Below are 16,708 nucleotides of genomic sequence, written 5' to 3'. Positions count from 1 at the left end.
ACCCACTGCTCGGTTCAACTGACTCAATTGTTTTTTCTGCTAGCTTCCCTACTTTATGATCCTCTTGGTCGTCTGTTGCTACTATGTTTAATTTTGTCGTCTGTTGCATGGCACCATGCCTCCATCGCCTAGTTTCTGTTGGGGAACAATCGATCCAAGTTTATTGCTTTATGGAAGCCAACAAATTAATCTCCGTAGTGCAGAGCGCAAGATTCCATTCAGAATTTCAGCAACCTATGTTCATGTTCAAGCTTGATGAGCTTACTATACTAATCATGGCCTGATCAATATTATCCTGGTTCCTGATCTGCTTGTGGTGTTTTTTTTTGAGATTGTGGTGTTAATTGTGAGGTGCGGTAGTGTCTTGTAGTAATATCAGCAACAAACCTTTAGATGGTAGTAGTCTAATATAGTGTAAAGGCTAGAATTATCTTGTTTATTTTGACTAATAATAATATAATCATGAAGGTGCATTTGGGATTTTGGTAATACAATAAGATATACGTGTGGTAAAACATGTTAATTATTTGTGTAGCTAGCATCCTATAGGTATGCACGATATGTAGCTTGATATGCAAAACGATGGATAGATTTATATTTATAAATAGAAATATATTTTAATGGCACTGGTGGGTAATTTATAAACATGTATGTGGGTATTTTAGGTTAGTTTTTTCGTAATGACAGTGGTGGGTAATTTTAATTTTTTAGTAAATTGCACCCCAGGTCTCCAAACTTGTAGCGCCGTTCCGCTTAGGTCTCTAAACTCTCAAATCGTCTAACTGGGTCCCTAAACTTAGTCAAGTGGTTCATCCCAGGTCCCAAACGCGTCACGTATGCATCCGAAGCCGACGTGGCATGCCACGTGGTGCCACGGTGGCGAACATTTGCAAAAGGCCCCCTAATTTTTCTACCTTCTCACATTTACTCCTCTCTCCCTCTCTTCCCCTCTCCCTCTCTAATCTCTCACTAGAGCTGGCCGGAGGTGGCCCCCGCCACTCCCGGCTGCGCCTCCTCCACGCTGGCCACTTCGAGCACGGCCGCCACCACCATGGCAACGGGCTGTGCCCCATCTGGCTCCTCGCCATCACGCCACCCTCCTTCCCCCTCCCTCGCGCCGGGCCATGGCGGCCGCCAGCCCGCCGCCGCCGGGTCTCGATCTCGCCGAGGGAGGAGGGACCCGGCATGCACAGCGCGAAGCCACGCCGCGGACCCGCCATGGCTGCCGAGCTCGAGGCCCCCGGAGACAAGCCGAGTCACGTCGCCGCCGCTCAACCATGCCGGGGCCGCTGCCCGGCCGTGCCGCTGCCGCTTCGCAGCAGCTCCAGCGCGAGGAAGAGCAGCCACCACGGCCCGCCTCGCGCCGTGTGCGGCGCCGCTTCCGCCGCCCACGCGTGGCTGCTCCCGTGTGCGCCGCCGTTCCCACCACCCGCGCGTAGCCGCCAGCGCGCAGGCCATGCCCACGCCGGCCGCCGTGCGCAGCCACCGCGGCCTGCCTCGCCGCCGCAGCCTGCCTCGCCGCCGCGAGGGCCGCCGACGGGAGCGCGGCGGGGCGGAGGCGAGACTTCCTCCCGCGCAAGCCGCCACCGCGCCTCGTCCACGGCGGCATCCCGCGCCGGCGAGGAGCAGCAGGAAGGCCGGGAGAGGGCCCTCCACCGCCGCCCGAGCTTCAGCTCCGCGCCGGCCATGGCGGGCTGCTGCAGGCAAGAAATTAGAGGGGGATTTTGGGGGAATAGGGACGCAGGGTTAGGGCGAGGCTAGGGCGTGTGCCGGGCTGGCCGCCAGCTGCTAGCGTGGCCGCCGCCGGCAGGCCGCCTGGGCTGCAGTCCCCCTGCCGTGCCCCTGACCAGAACAGAGGAGGTATGGGCTTAGTTGAAGAAGAAAGAAAAGAGGAGGGGGTTAAGTGAGAAAGAGAGGTGGTTAGGGTGGGGGAGGAAAAAAATTAGGGGTCTTTTTGTAAATATTTGCCATCGTGGCGGCACGTGGCATACCACGTCGGCTTCAGATGCACGCGTGGCGCATTTGGGACCTGGGAAGAACCACTTAACTAAGTTTAGGGACCCAATTAGACGATTTGAGAGTTTAAGGACCTAAGCGGAACGGCGCTACAAGTTTGGGGACCTGGGGTGCAATTTACTCTTGATTTTTCTTTTTTCTCGATTAACATGGGGATTTCTAGATCTTAAAAGCGAACGTGGAGGCTCTGTTTGTTGGCCAAATAATAAGATAATAGATTTCTACATGTTGCCTTCCTCAAAAAAAAATATATATGTTGCCTCGTGTCCCTGTCCCATCCCCGTAAAAAATAATTTGAAATATATATATTTTAAGTTAGATATATTTTAAGTCTTAGGTTGATAAAGCACTGATCTATATATGAAACTAGGGAAATTTGTCCACAGGACATTGTGAAAGCATGATTTTGTGTAGAGCACACCGCCAAATTTGAATTTGTTCCCAGCACACTGCGAAAGAGTCATTTAGTCTACCACACACTACATCCAATAAACTATTCATTTTCAACTGAGAGGTCAGGTAAAAAGACAGTTTTGCCCTTTGCCCTCTTCCTCCTCGCTTCTCCCTCCCGCACCTCTCTCTCTCCATGGCCGCGCCCTCCTGCTTCCTCCGCCGCCCCCTCTCTGCTTCGGCCGGCGGGCCGCCCCGCCCCCTCCCTGCGCCGGCCGGCGAGCCGCCCCGGCCCCTTCCCGCGGCGGACGGCTTGGCGGGGGCGGCCCGCACCTCTCTCTCTCTCCATGGCCGCGCCCTCCTGCTCCTCCCGCCCGGCATGGCCGTGAGCCAATCGACATGGAGGACAGAGAGGACGCCGTCTCAAGCTCACATGTCCTTCCCTCACCTCGCCGCCGCTGCCATCGTCGTCATCGCCTCGCCGCCACTGCGCCCGCACACCAACCCGCGGGCGGTGGTGGAACAGCGCGGGCAGCACGAAGCACGCGGCCGGAGCAGGAGCCGTCGCTGGAGGACGACGGCGCGGGCCCGCCTCGACCGTTGCTGCTGCCGCCGTCGGGAAGCCGAGGCCTCCACCGCCATGGCCGCCGGCCAGAACCACGACGTCAAGGCCGCGTGCGCGCACCCCATGGCGCCGGCGGCCATGCCCGCGCAGCACGGCCGGCGGACGGCGCAGGGACGAGGGAGGGCGCCGCCGGGAGCAGGGAGGGCGCACCTTGCCTCTGCGCACGCGCTTCTGCCTCACCGCCGCGCGCGCGCCTTGCCTCCGTGGCCCGCCGCTGCTGCAGGGGAGGAAGGAGGGGCCTCGCTCCGCCACGGCCCGCCTCGCCACACGCCGCCTCGCGGCCTCGCCTCCGCCGCGCCGAGCCTCCGCCGCGCCGAGCCCGGACGGTGCACGCCACGCGGCTGGTGCGAGCGCGGCCATGGCCACTCCGCGGCCGGCTGCTGCTACTCGTCTCGGGGCCGACCGGACAGGGGGCGCAGCGGCCACGGCCACGCGCCGCCCGCGCGCGCCCCTGCCGCCGCCAAGGGAGGCCGCCCAGCTCCAGCGCCGAGGAAGCGCGCTCCTGCTCTCCCTCGGCTTCGCGCTCGTCGTCGTGGCAACCGCCTCCCTCCTCTTGAGCTCCGCCTCCCGCGTCGAGTGGCCACGGCGAGGCGCGGGCCGCCGCCGTAGGGCCCGAGGTGGGGCGGCCGCGGAGGCCGCGAGGGGCGCGGCAGGGATGAGACGGAGGGGAAAGAGAGAAGAAGAGAAGGGGAAGAAGATGACAAGTGGGCCCAGGGGCAAAATGGTCTTTTTACACCATCTCTAAGTTAAAATTGATTATTATAATCAGCATGGTGTGTTGGAGACAAAATTGCAATTTTACGATGTGTTGGAAATAAAATCAGCTTTTACGGTGTGTTTCACACAAAACCAGTCTTTCAGAGTGTCCTGGACACAAATTTCCCATGAAACTACTGTATGCTTTCCTTGGGTCTGAAGCCAAGTATATTGAGTTGACTTGGTGGCAACAAAGATTATATTGAGCCCTTTTAGTTGGAGCTATGAACCTTTGCAGACTAAGATTTCTAGAGTATTGTCAACGAAGATGGTTATTTTCTTGCCTACATTTTTTTCAAATGCCAAGTTTTTTCTAGTCTGATTGAAAATATTTAGAGACTCCACGCAAAAAGGAAAAAACTGTTTGAACGAATAACAAAAGAAGTATAGATTTCCTAGCTAAATAAAACTAGATCATCATGAAAAGGTTTGAGGAGACACCTTCCGTCCTAGAGAAAAAAAGGCAACCCAGATCTTGAGCGTGATTGTGCCAACAAGATTAAGCTGACTTTGGGAGCGTACGTAGGTATCAAAGGCAGCAAGAACCTCCAACTGCAACCGACACCACGCCCCGTCCTATCCCTACCATCATTCCTTCATCACCTCATCATCGCATTTGCAGTTGCAGCGTACGTCTCGAGTCTTGACGACGCCGGAGGGCCTTTGTCCCATCTCTAGTGTACTAGTGCGTAACACGAGACAAAACGATCTGCGGTACACGCGGAAGGCTATCATCTGCTGCTCCCATGTCATCTGGGCCCACCTGTCATCTCCACTGCAAGATACCATGCGAGCCGGGGCCCTGGGAAGTGGTAGTGGTAGTGGGTGCTGGTCTGGTCTCTGGTCTGCTGGAGTGTGGACAGACGGCGATGGATGGCTCGATCTGTAAGTACCCCTGCCCGGCCACTCACCTCCACGCCGGCTCCACCACCGCACCGGACGTCGGACGATATTCCTCCGGCCATAACACGACGAGGAGACCACGCATATGGATCGACGATGGCGAGAGAACATTTTTTGGCGCACTCGATCGATGCAAAACTCTTCGTCAGAAAGTGCTGTGATGATGGGGATAGGTGGCACACAGGCACGATCAGTCATGCAGATGGAGGAAACGATTAGTGTGCTTTTGTTTTTCCTCATCTGTCATCTCATCATTGCCTATTAGCATGGAGATTCAACAAGGACCGTGACAGGAAACTCTTTCAAGTTGCAAGTTAACGGTCTATCTTTCAGTAGCACAAAAACCTCCATGATCGACCTCGCTCTCGATCCCATGCCGTTTTCGTCAGATGTAGTGGAGGAGGACCAATGGGTGGCTCGGTAAGCTGGACACAGATCGATGAACGAGGAGAAACTCCATCGCATGTTCATCTGTCTCTACCAGGTTTTCGCTACAGGCCCAAAACGTGCAGGAAAGAATCTTTGCTCCAGACGGAGCAAACCCAACACGCAAACCTAGATAGTGTCGTCGTCGAAATCCTACCCCGGCCCGTCCCTTCCAAGTTCCAAGATGCCCTTCATTCCACGGTCACTTCCACACCTCAGATCATCATTTCCCCTTCTCCCTATCATCAGTTCATCAGTGAGCACAGCCGGGGCCGGCCGGCCAGTTGCTGCTGGCCAAGCTGCCCTCCTCTCCTTTTGGTTGTCGAGACTCGAGAGTGCCTTTTCAGCCAAGCGCCACCGGCGCATGTGCCCCCGTCGCCCTCACGCCGTAGTGGTGGCTCAGCCTTGCCATGTCAGGGCCGGAGCAGAGATCAATGAAACAAAAAGAGACCGGTCCGGGAAAAAGATGGAGACGATGGCCGGCCATGCATGCATGGAGCCGGCCAGGGCCAGGAAAGAACCCTACAAGCGCTAGGGTCGTCCTCGGTACTCCGAGGCTCCGATCCTCGAGTCCTCTCGTCCCCCTTGCAAACGCAAAAGAACAGAAAGCAAGAAAGAGGAAAAGCTAGCTGGGTTGTCTCACTAGGGACACACGACAAAGGAGCCCCTCTACTGGTAGCAGAGAGAGAAAGAGAGAAAGCAAGGCAACTTTCCTTCAGCCTTTCCATTTGCTTCAATGATAAGTCACTTGTTTCCTACTATTTTCTCTCTTGCGTTTTTCCGACCGAGGCCTGCATCATTTACTTGTTGCTGGTGCCAACAAATGGTTCGGTTAACAGTGCGTTATCATTCTTTTCACACCATTCACATGCATGGGTGTAGGCCCCAGTCTTATTGGATGGTGTCCTGATGGTGTCAGTCACCCCTGGTTGGTGAATAAGAAAGAGTAATGCTGTAATGGAAGGGATTTTATTGCTCGGAAAACAAAAAAGGAAAGAAGTATTTCAAGCATCTAGCAAAAATTATACAGTGGTAGTACATTACAATTTGGTTCAGTGAGTTTTTGTGCTGGTGGGCTAATAATACAAAGTTTCTTTCCCTGAAAGTCATGCCTGAATCATTCAGAAGGTTGGCTGGATCCTTCCAACTTTCCACCCCGGCCGGTTGTCTTTGGCGAGCTGCAGCTACTGCATCGGCAATAGTAGGGCCGACTACTGTGTAGGAAGAGCCTTTTTCCTGAAAGGGCTTTCATGAGGGACGCGAGGTGAGACCACCGAGTGTAGCGGTAGACCCCCAATGCGAACAGGCCATGTGAGTGCCTCATCGGCGTCGCCGTGGTGATGCCGTGAGGTCAAAATAAACAACGCCGAGGATCTCTGTACGCTGATTTCGCCGGCGCCTTTTCCTCTGCAAGGTGGTCACTCACTCGCCAGTTCAGTGGTACTGCTACTCTTCCCGTAGTGGTTCGATCGTACTTATCGTTTGGTAGGTGCAACTTTAGCTGCCCACTGATGAGTTGATCTGGTCACACGAACTCACTTAGAACTTCAGAAGATCTTGTATATGCATGTAGATCTGGTCGCACGAACTCACTTAGAACTTCAGAAGATCTTGTATATGCATGTAGATCTGGTCGCACGAACTCACATAGAACTTCAGAAGATTCTTCTGATGTAAATTTAAGAGAGTCCATGCAGGCTCCGACAGCTTCGTTTTTTTATAAAAAAAAAAGCCATGCCAGCCAGCTTTATTCATCAGATAATATTGTTACATCATTTGCTAATACGTCGCGCAGCTCCTCGTCGTCGTCGCGCAGCTCCTCGTCGTCGTCGCGCCGAACAGCCATGCCTCGCTCAGCAACGTTTCTTGGCAAAAGAACAATGATTGATGGGAAGAATATATGCACACGGGGAGCAGAGAGGATCGGTTGCATGGGATCACCGTGGAAGAGAACCCGAGGCGCGCGTGGCCGCGATTTACTGCACGCGCGGGTGAACAATGAAGCGTCGCCCCGGCGCATCCCTTGGAGAAAAACGGGAATAGGCCTTGCTTGCATAGATGGATTTTTGAGATTTCCTAATGGGCCTTGGATAGTTGGATGGAGGGAGTAATAGAAGTGGGTTGTGAATCAACCCAAATACATGAAACTTTCTCTTCTAAAGCCTGCCTAGCTAGCTCATGTGCGACTTGATTCGCCTCTCTGTCACAATGCTCGATAGTGGCCAATGGGTAGATCCCTCCATAAATCATAACAAACCTCCAGAATTGGCGCCGCCGCTGAGGCCGTGAAGCCTCCATCCTTCATAATATCAATCACTTCTTGGCAGTTCAGTTGCAGTATGAAATTGGTACATCCAATTTGATTTACCAAACACAAGCCTTCTTTCAGTGCTCGTCAAGGCAGCAACAAATCCTCCACTTGAATCTCTAATGACCACTCCCGTACTTCCCATTCCATCAGCAAAACTAGCATCCACATTTACCATGATTTTGCCTTCCGGAGGCTTCTTCCATCCTTTACGAATTCTCACAGCTTTGGCCTGAGCTCTCATATAGTTGCAGGTCAGAGCTGCAATTGACATAGCTGAACGGGATGGATTCTGTACTGACTCACCATGGACACGGCTTCTCCGTTCCGACAGCTTCATATTTGTTGTGAAGGTGAGGTCCTTGTGCAGAAACAGGTTTAATAGTTTTTCAGCTATATATCTTGCAGTGGAACTATACGCCAGTTTGAATCCATTGTTTCATTTCCGATCCTTTCCTTTTTCCTGACAAATAAGAGTGCAGTAACTAGATGGCATGATCTACTTGCTTTAAAAATGTGAGAAATATTTCAAACTTTCTCCATATGTTACAACCTTGTCCTGATTTCTGGGGTCGTATTTAATTGATTTATTTCAATTTAACAAAAAAAAATCCCCACTCCTGTGTGCAAAAGCAAACCAACCAACCTCACCGTTTGGAACCGCCAGGTCGCTTGTATCCAGCCCATACGATGCAACCAGGCCAACCAACTTCACCATACGATGCGACCAGGCCCCTCCCCCAGGAAAAACGGCGGCCCATACCTGCAAGACTCGTAAAGCCCAAACGGGCCAGGTGATTCCAACCCAGCCAGGAAACCACGGCGCAACCAGCGGCCCAGGTAGTTGGGGCAACCGGGCTGGCGGCGCAGACCGCGTGCCGCGTTACATCTTGGCCGGCTGGGCGCACCTGCGGGCCGACAATATGGCCCATTCAGCCCGACACGCATCGGCCTATGTGGTCGCTCGCACATACACAGGCGAGCGTGGATCCTCTGGGCTGCCTCTAGTAGTTTTTTTTTCGAAATGAGATTTACAATTGCTTATGACACGATTTTTTTTCAAAAAGAAATTGTTCTAGATAAGCTTTATGTAAGTTGGGAATTTTCGATTTCGAAGTTTAAATTCCAATGAGCTCAGAGTTCGATATGCCGATGTCAAGTCGATTACCCTTTTTTTTTCCAATCTGAAGTTTGATTTGTTTTATCCCGTGCTGCCGCCGCGGCTATATATAGAAGCAGCTTCTAACACGGTCAGTTTTTCAAGCTAGAGGAGGGAACGACAGCACGTCGTTGTCGCAGCGGCTGCACACGAAGACGTGCGGGGCGTCGTCGGCGTCCTTGATCCCCGCGCACCGCGTGTGCTGCCACGCCTCGCAGATGTCGCAGCACGCCATGCGCTCGCCGTCGTCGTCGTCCGCGCCGCACGCGCAGTCCACGACCCTCTCGCCGTCGCCGCCCCCCTCGCTCACGGCCATCACGCGCTCGTCCGCGCCCGGCTCCTGCTGCTGCTCGCCGACTGCCCCGTCGACCACCACGGCGCTCCCCACGTCGACCAGCCCGAGCACCGGGCAAGCGTCCTGGCTGGCGCCGAGCCCGACGACGGACTCGGCCGTGAAGGTCCTCAGGCCCAGGTACATCTCCCTGAACACCCTCTGCGCCTCCCGCTTGAGCTCGCCCACCGTCGCGTGCGCCGGCAAGGTCACCGTCTCGTACGGCGCCACTAGCTCCGGGCTCCCGTCCCTCACGAGCAGCGTGCAGCACAGGTTGATGTGGGCGTGCCCGACGCCAACACTGTTGCTGCTGATCGGAGCGAAACCTTCGTGGTAGTCTTTGACGAAGTGCTTGGTGTCCAGGACCATCCGTACGGCCACGGGGATGGCGCCGAACGCGCCGGTGGTGAGCGCCTGGCTGGGCTCCTTGAGCACGTGGCGGTAGAGGTGCGTGAGGTCCCGCATGAGCTGCGCCCGGGTGAGCTGGAACCGCACCCGCACCTTGGCGCCGCCGCCGCTGGGCACGCCTCCGGCCGCCGGGAGCACGCTGGACACGTCCTCCAGGCAGTACTCGAGCACCTTGGTGACGGGGTTCATGGCGCGGCGCACGACGTAGTTGCCGACGATGTGGTTGCCGAGGGACTTGAGCACGAAGTCGAGGAGCCCCGTGTCGCCGATGTAGGCGCGCGCCGCGTCGCGCACCTCCTGCCGCGTGACCCACCGCGCGGGCGGATCGGTGCGGCGGAGCGCGTCCACGACGGCCCGCGCCGCCATGTCCACGCGCTTGGCCGACCACCGGCACGAGGCCTCCGACATGATGCCGCGGTAGTCCATGGCGGTGACGGCGGTCGCCGGGAGGCGCGTCCGCAGCTCGAGCATGAAGCGGAGGAGGTCGCCGAGGTTGAGCAGCTTGTGGCCGCTGATGGCCTGGTACTTGGTGACCACCACGGGGAGGTCCTGGCTGAAGCACGAGAGGTGCGGCACGAGCACGCAGAGCGGCACGGACTGCAGCGCGTGCAGCGACTGCTGGTACGACGGCAGCGCGACGCCGTAGCTCGGCCGGCCGAACCTGTAGCCCCACCGCCCGAACCACGTGTCGCCGTACGCCACGCCGTGCAGCAGCCGCAGCTCCATGTGCCCCTTCCTCGCCGTGTCGACGAGGCTCACCATCCTGCTTGCAGAGCGCGTAGCCAACAAACCAAACACGAGTCATGCGCTCGTATGCGCGGACGGGGCACAAGGAGCGCTTGCAGTGGCGCGCGAGCGTGACGCACCTGACGTTGAGGGCCGCGCAGATGCGGTCCCAGAGGTCCATGATCTGGTGGCCGGCGATGAAGTCGGAGCCGCCCTCGAAGCCGTGGAGGGCGACGAGGTGGCCGAAGCCGTTGAGGTGCACGACGCCGTGCAGCAGGTGGCCCCTGGAGGTCGCCGTCCCTTTCGACGGTTTCTCCGGGCCGTGGTTGATGCCGTAGTTCAGGCCGTCAGCCTCCACCGACAGTTCCCTCTTGGGCAACACGAAGTGGAACCTCCTGGTGCAGATCAGATGCCGCCCCCAGCCTGAAACACCACGGGGGGTTTTACCTGGCAGTGAGCATATCTGATCCTGTTGCTCGGTGTTTCGTTCTGCTGATCAGAGTGCAGTTCGAACGCTGATTGTACTTGGTAAAAATTGACGAATTTTGTGTTCTGAACTTTCATGAGGTTGAGAATGGTGATAATTATATATCTAACAAGTACTCTAAATGATCATCGTCATGTATTTTCGTCTGCCTGAAACTTTTTTTTTTTTTGTGACTGTCTGGTCTGCCTGAAACTGTGATTTCTGATGTATATATCATGCACGTCCTCATGGCGTCGTGACCCAAAACTTCAGAACTTGTGTACGTGCGACAGGCGTTGGTTGCATTGCATGCAAAGGTTCAGCAAATACTATAACTGATGAATGGGATGGGATCGACAGAGAGCAGCAGCAACGGTGAGTACCGACGTGACGGCAGAGGTGGCACTGGCGCTGCGGCGACGCGCCGACCTCCTCCTCGACGACGAAGAGCCTGACGACGGTGGGCGGGTGGCGGTGCAGCTCGAGCTGGAACGACCAGCACCTGGTCTCGCCCTGCGCGCCGGCCTCCAGGTGCGCGAGCCCGAGCAGCGCCCTGACGTTGTCCCTGAAGGCGCCCCCGCCGGGCAGCGCCGCCGGGTACCCGGGCTGGCAGAAGGACTCGAACCGGAACAGCATCTCGCCGCGCTTCCGCCGCCGCGAGCTCCCCAGGCTGATCGCCATCGTCCCGTCCTTGGCGGCCATGTCGCCGGACACCGGGGAGGAGCGGGTGGGCGCCTGCGCTTTATGGCGCCCGGCGTGCGGGGGACGGTCGCCGCAGCAGTAGTAGTGGCTCCATCGGCGCCGCGGTCTCACGCGGTAAGTGCCCGGGATTTAGAAAGCCTCGGCGGTCTGGTGGAGCAGTGTGCGCGCGTGATCGCGGCGAGCTCTGTAAACAATGTGGCTCGGTATCCTTCTAGAGTCTAGACATGCGCTCACAACATGGCTCCTCTCATCCTCTGCCCTGCTCTGCTCTGCTCTGGGAATTTTGCACGCAGAACCTTCGTGTTCGTCAGGTACACTAACAGAGACTGTACGCAAATCCTTCAGCAGCTCAGGGCCAAGGTAATGGCTGTCAAGCTAATTTTTGTAGCCAAATATTCTCATTCAGTAAAGGTAATTGAGTTTCATGCACTGACCAGGTCAACCAAAAATTTTAAGCTATGAAGAAGAGATGGATAACATACTTCGGAAAGTCTCCAAGGTTCTGACATTAGGAAGGAGGCATCCTGATAAAATTCACTTAAGGTGCAGAACATATATTAGTAGTCCTCACATTTATAGGGAAAACGTAGGGTGCCAGATGTAAATTCTGCCATGTTGTTTGTGTACAAGCATGTCTGTAGGTTGTGGCACCAGGCAATGTCAATGAGATATGCCTTGCCTAACCGAACCTTAGGAGGGAATAGTTTAGGATCAGGGGACCAATATTTTACACTATTCAACTGGAGCAGAGCGGAAAGCATGGTCTACAACTTCGGGGCCCCGTGGAAGTGTGAAGAAGTAAATTTAGTCACAACTTCCGCGTTCGGAGAGTAGGTCGCCCAAATGGTCATTGTGGAGCTCTTTGTTAAAACACTACTATATTTACATGTCATAATTAGGTAATTCTGCTAGCTTTACATCAAATTCTAGTTCAGCATTCAGGAAGTAGCCTATCAGGTAGCACAAACTATTCCTGTTGTGCTCTGTCCCTGCGAATCAACGTCTTGTAATCATCACTCTGTGTCTTATGCACTTCCATGAGCAGCAGTGCTCCTCCACAGTCTGAAAGTCTAATCTCACTGAGTCATTGTCCCATAGAGTAGTGCATCCAAATCCGCGGGTGATGATCTTCATGGTTAGAATGTACGGTTAGGTTATTCTAGAGATCAGAATGGCAGTTAGGCTAGTCCAGTAACGATCGCACTTGGTCATTCTTCATGAGGTTCTATGTAACTTGTCCGAGTCAGACGAATCTGTTCAGACAAACAAAAATGAATCAGTGCAGCTCGATAAAATAATGCCTCACGTGATAAGAGAGATGAAATTTCATGAACTTCACCTGAGCAAATGCATAGATTGCCTGCACTATCCTAGCATAATCCGTTCCCAGCATTTGAATCACAATATCAGCCAAGAGAGTCCCCCACATTCTGAGCAAAGTTAAGTGGAAAAGAATGATATTAATTACTAACAGTATTAATTACTAACAGGCCATTATATTCTGCTGCATTAAGGAATTGTGATCTATATAGTTTGTGCCCCAAGGTAGATATTACAGGGCATAAATTCAGCACTACAGGTTTATGATGCCATTAAAACATCATACAGCAATAAACAAAAATGCAATAATTTAAAAGAAACTGCTCGTGGCGATGTTTGAAAGGTGGTAGAATGATTCAAAATCTAATGATGTTTTTTTTAGAAAAATATGCAGAAGTAACATTTTCAAAATTGACTATTAGAAGAAGCATACATCGGTCCAATAAATGTCATGACACTCCTAAGTCCAACATATCTTGATGCTGCGCGAGCCAAACCCTGCAAACATTGAAGCAGACTATTGAAACATGACATCCTGAATGGTGGAATCTTAACTAGATCTGTGGGGACTGGGGCAAATGTAATTGTTAACAAAAGATCATATTACCTGCCTAGCTGCAAGCAAGCCAGCTCTAGACTCCAGGTTAACAGCTGCCAACCGCCCACCCTGGAAACGGAAAACTTCACTACTTGCCTACGTCCAATTAACATAGTTGCAAATATCCAATGCAATGTGCAACAGTGCAAGTACAGTATATTTAAAAGACAAGCTTTGCAATGCATTTGTCCAGATGCAGATGGAAAGAAAAAGGCCTATATTAAGATAAGAAACACTAGGTAACTCGGGCAAAATCAAGAGGAGCAGATGAAAGGATATATTGGTCGGTTAAAACAATTTCCAAATGAGCACATAAAAGGCAGGAACATTAAAGCAAACATTATCAATAAAAATAGGTATACGGTATACCTGCTTAACAAGTTCTTTCTTTATCTCATAATTTGCAGCCTCCATCAGCAGCTTTCCAGATAGTTTACTGGCTAACTAACATAATGGTAAGTGACATTAATGAAAACAACACTAGAGTGAGAACCAATAGAATTCAAAATTTCAACACAAAATACTGTAGCCTACCGATTCATATATTGTTTTCACAGTCAACGCACTGCCACCCTTCCACAAACGAGAAAAGATAAATTTGTCAGAACTAGAGGATCACAAAGGAAAAGAATAAAAATGGATGGGGATTGCAAAGAACCTTTAAAAAGGTACTTTCCAGTCCCTTTGCTCCAATCCTCCAAGCCGTATCAGTAAGCACCTTCCACTTGTTTACTCCAAGGTCAGAGATTTCGTTTGGAGATTTTTGTTTAGGGTCTTTCCGATGGCTGATGTGTGCGAATTCCCAAAAAAAAAGTTACTGTTACAATAATGGACTTGCAAGAAGATTGACATTTAATAAACAAATATAGTAGTATGAGCTGAAAGCTAGCATCGTACTATTTTTATGCGCATCCAAATTTAATACTTTTCCATATGTCCCAAGGACATTTTGTTTTGTAGATACGCTTATGGGTAATTTTTTTTTATCTGGCAAATATGTAGGTACCTTGAATATTCATCCACAAGGTAAAGAAATATTTCTGCCTCAAGGTCTGCAGTAGACAATTTGCTAGAGCACTGAACACCAAGTTTTTTCCTTACTCCAAGCAAGACATCTCTGTAAGATGGCCTCCACCCCCTATGAAGAACAATCAGTGAAAAGTGCAACGAATTATTGTAAAAGCTTCAAGAAAGTGAAGAACTACAGTCTACAGCAAGTTGACACAGAGTATAAGCAATCCAATCTAGGGTCTTTTTTCTATTTCACTGACCTTATAATGGAGCGGGCATCTGCAGCAAGATACAGGAACCTCGACTCTAATTTTGAGATAAAAAGATCTCTCTCCTCGATATCATCCAAAACAACAGCAGAATCTGAGTTCGGTCTTCTCGCAATTGATTTCAACAATGGACTAAAATAGCTGAAAACAACGAAAATACAAGAGAAAACTTTATTTTGGAAAAGTGAAACAGAGAATCTAGCACCACAGCATTTTATGGTACCCCCATATAGAAAAATCAGGTAGGTGATAACTATGTGAGAAGATTAAAGAAAGAATTGAGAAAAAAGGAAACAAGTCTAAAACGACCAATATAGTACAAATGAAGGCACCGGCCACCCGTGTCATTTTACCTACTTTCTTAATCCTTGTGCACAAGTCTAAAACGACCAGCATGTAATTGGAAAGGAATAAAGTAGCTAAGCTGGAAACACACTTGCCAAATTATGTTGTATTGAGTCAAGGTTCTGTCACCATTGCTGAACTTGAGGTATGGAAATTAACTAGCACCAAATACAAACTGTAATAGGCCCTGAACTGGCAGCAACGGCACCACCAACCGAAGGTTGCACAAGAGTAATCGACCAAAACAACTAGTATCAATCTGGACTTTGCTGCATACATACCCCGTCACTTACTGCAGGTGCACACCGTTATCAAAATCTCGAATCAGCTCACCCGATTTTGTCTTAAGGGCCGAATACTATTACCCAAACAAAAACAACTGATGCGGCTATGTCAGAGCTAAATAGGCAAAACAGCATGAGAAAAATCAGGACGCAACCGAACCTGGTGCCGTAGAGAATCTCCTCGAACTCCATCAGCTCCTCGTCAGTGGCGAGCTCGAGCACCAGCCTCAGCTCCGGGTCAGACATGCCTTCAGTAATCAGAAGCACATAATTTTAGCATCATCCAGTCGGCTTCGCAACAAAGCACCATTTAGTTCGGGGCCGGGTACGGGGTACCTTCCGCCGCTGCCGCCGTTGAGGGCGAGGCTGCCACGCGGTGAGGGAGAAGAGATGGAGCCCTGCAAGCACCACCGCAGCGAGGAGCGACCGCGAGAGCAGGAGCGGGGCGGGGAGCGTCGCGGCCGACGCAGGAACAGCAGGTTGGGGTGGACCGCAGTGTGCGTAAGCAGGCAAGTGGGGGCCTGGCGGTGAGGGTGGCGGTGCTGGCGGCAGTGGTGAGGAACGGGAGGGGTGCTGCTACGGCGGCCATTGGGCGGCGGTACGGATCGCCGGCGTAGGGGGCGGGGTGCGGCGGATGGGCCGGAGTCCAGACCCGCGACGAGGTTTTGCGGAGTGGCCGTGAACGAGATGCGGCCGTGCCGAAAAAGAAACTCGTGTGGCCACAGCAGCGATTTTCGGTCACCTGTCGCTGAAACAGCTGTTTTGGCTTTTTCTAGCGTTATTAGAAGCTTATTACAAATTCAGTATAAATCTTAACAAAAAACTTGTTGGATTTCAGTGAAACTAGTTTGGCAAATAACATATTTCAAGATATTATGTTCGCGGTTTATTTACTGTCTAATTTTTGTATGTTTCAGCTATACTTCCTCCGGTGAATTTAATCTATGTTGTCTCATTGTTTATATAATACTAATAAATGCATAATCCTATGAAAATACCTTTTTAAGACTAATAAATCTACGACTTTTTATATTTTTAAAACTACTAGTAAGGTGGCACGTTGATAACAATTACAAAACATGTCAAACATACTTGTTGCCAACAACTTTTGTGAAGATAACAACTTCTGCGACTCCTGGTGCGACTGTGTGAGGTGATCGTCAACTGACTTCGTGCGCGCAGCTATGGACATCTGCTCTTGCCAAAGCATGCACCACCGTAGGATATTGGGTGAGGGCAACAAGAACTTCAAAAGTATGTGAAAGCAGCAACGCTTGCAGTGTCAAAGTAGCTTCAACAGAATTGAGCAAGGCATTAAATTTATTATCTTCACAATCTAAAGTTGACACAATAGTCAGTTTTAGTTGAGCAAAACATTCAATTTACAATCCCAAATTGACACCAATTTTGAACCTCAAATCAACATCATGCTAGCGTTGTTTGCCCAAGTCTGGACATCAACTTCTGAAGGTACTCTACAAAGCAGTGTGCAGTGCCCCGTGGCCACTCTTCCTCCAGAGTGGGTGCCTGGCCCCACATCCTAATCCGGCGTGCACACACTCGTCGCGGCTTCACTCCGTGAATCACCAATTCACCATGCTCCCCGCCGCTCTCCTTCCCTTGCCGGGCCACCTGCTTGCCCCCTGCCCTCTCCGCTGCCACGCA

At 52.0% G+C, this 16,708-nt stretch overlaps 2 protein-coding genes across 3 annotated transcripts; both read right to left on the bottom strand.

The window, feature by feature from the left end:
• Positions 1-8,683: 8,683 nt before the first annotated feature.
• LOC120658866 (PHD finger protein PERSISTENT TAPETAL CELL 1-like) lies at positions 8,684-11,216 on the bottom strand. Its single transcript, XM_039937009.1, has 3 exons — positions 10,898-11,216; positions 10,189-10,471; positions 8,684-10,085 (listed from the first exon to the last, which is right to left on the bottom strand). The coding sequence occupies exons 1-3, from the start codon at positions 11,214-11,216 to the stop codon at positions 8,684-8,686; spliced, it is 2,004 nt and encodes a 667-aa protein (XP_039792943.1).
• Positions 11,217-11,920: 704 nt separating this feature from the next.
• Positions 11,921-15,751, bottom strand: LOC120660832. Of its 2 annotated transcripts, none has more exons than XM_039939475.1 (11): positions 15,380-15,751; positions 15,204-15,291; positions 14,406-14,555; positions 14,141-14,272; positions 13,793-13,919; positions 13,669-13,707; positions 13,504-13,578; positions 13,144-13,230; positions 12,970-13,034; positions 12,556-12,646; positions 11,921-12,469 (listed from the first exon to the last, which is right to left on the bottom strand). In XM_039939475.1, exons 1-11 carry the CDS (start codon positions 15,630-15,632, stop codon positions 12,425-12,427), a joined length of 1,152 nt encoding a protein of 383 aa, XP_039795409.1. In that variant the 5' UTR covers positions 15,633-15,751; the 3' UTR covers positions 11,921-12,424. The 2 variants fall into 2 exon arrangements, with proteins under 2 accessions (XP_039795409.1, XP_039795410.1); XM_039939476.1 differs by having other exon boundaries at positions 13,144-13,203; positions 15,380-15,748.
• Positions 15,752-16,708: the final 957 nt, after the last annotated feature.

Source organism: Panicum virgatum, chromosome 2N (genome assembly GCF_016808335.1).
Source record: "Panicum virgatum strain AP13 chromosome 2N, P.virgatum_v5, whole genome shotgun sequence".
NCBI classification, from domain to species: domain Eukaryota; kingdom Viridiplantae; phylum Streptophyta; class Magnoliopsida; order Poales; family Poaceae; genus Panicum; species Panicum virgatum.
The sequence above is the reverse complement of the archived record's forward strand: the minus strand, read 5'-3'. Positions and strand labels throughout refer to the sequence as shown.

Bases quoted from the DNA above. Each gene is read 5' to 3' on its own strand.
- LOC120660832 (XM_039939475.1), bottom strand. From the start codon at position 15,632: ATGGCCGCCGTAGCAGCACCCCTCCCGTTCCTCACCACTGCCGCCAGC. The intron at 15,292-15,379 runs GTACCCCGTACC...TGATTACTGAAG, and splicing joins AACGGCGGCAGCGGCGGAAG to GCATGTCTGACCCGGAGCTG. The intron at 14,556-15,203 runs GTTCGGTTGCGT...CGTTGTTTTCAG, and splicing joins GAGATTCTCTACGGCACCAG to CTATTTTAGTCCATTGTTGA.
- LOC120658866 (XM_039937009.1), bottom strand. From the start codon at position 11,216: ATGGCCGCCAAGGACGGGACGATGGCGATCAGCCTGGGGAGCTCGCGG. The intron at 10,472-10,897 runs GTACTCACCGTT...GTGGTGTTTCAG, and splicing joins CCACCTCTGCCGTCACGTCG to GCTGGGGGCGGCATCTGATC. The intron at 10,086-10,188 runs GTGCGTCACGCT...CTCTGCAAGCAG, and splicing joins TGCGCGGCCCTCAACGTCAG to GATGGTGAGCCTCGTCGACA.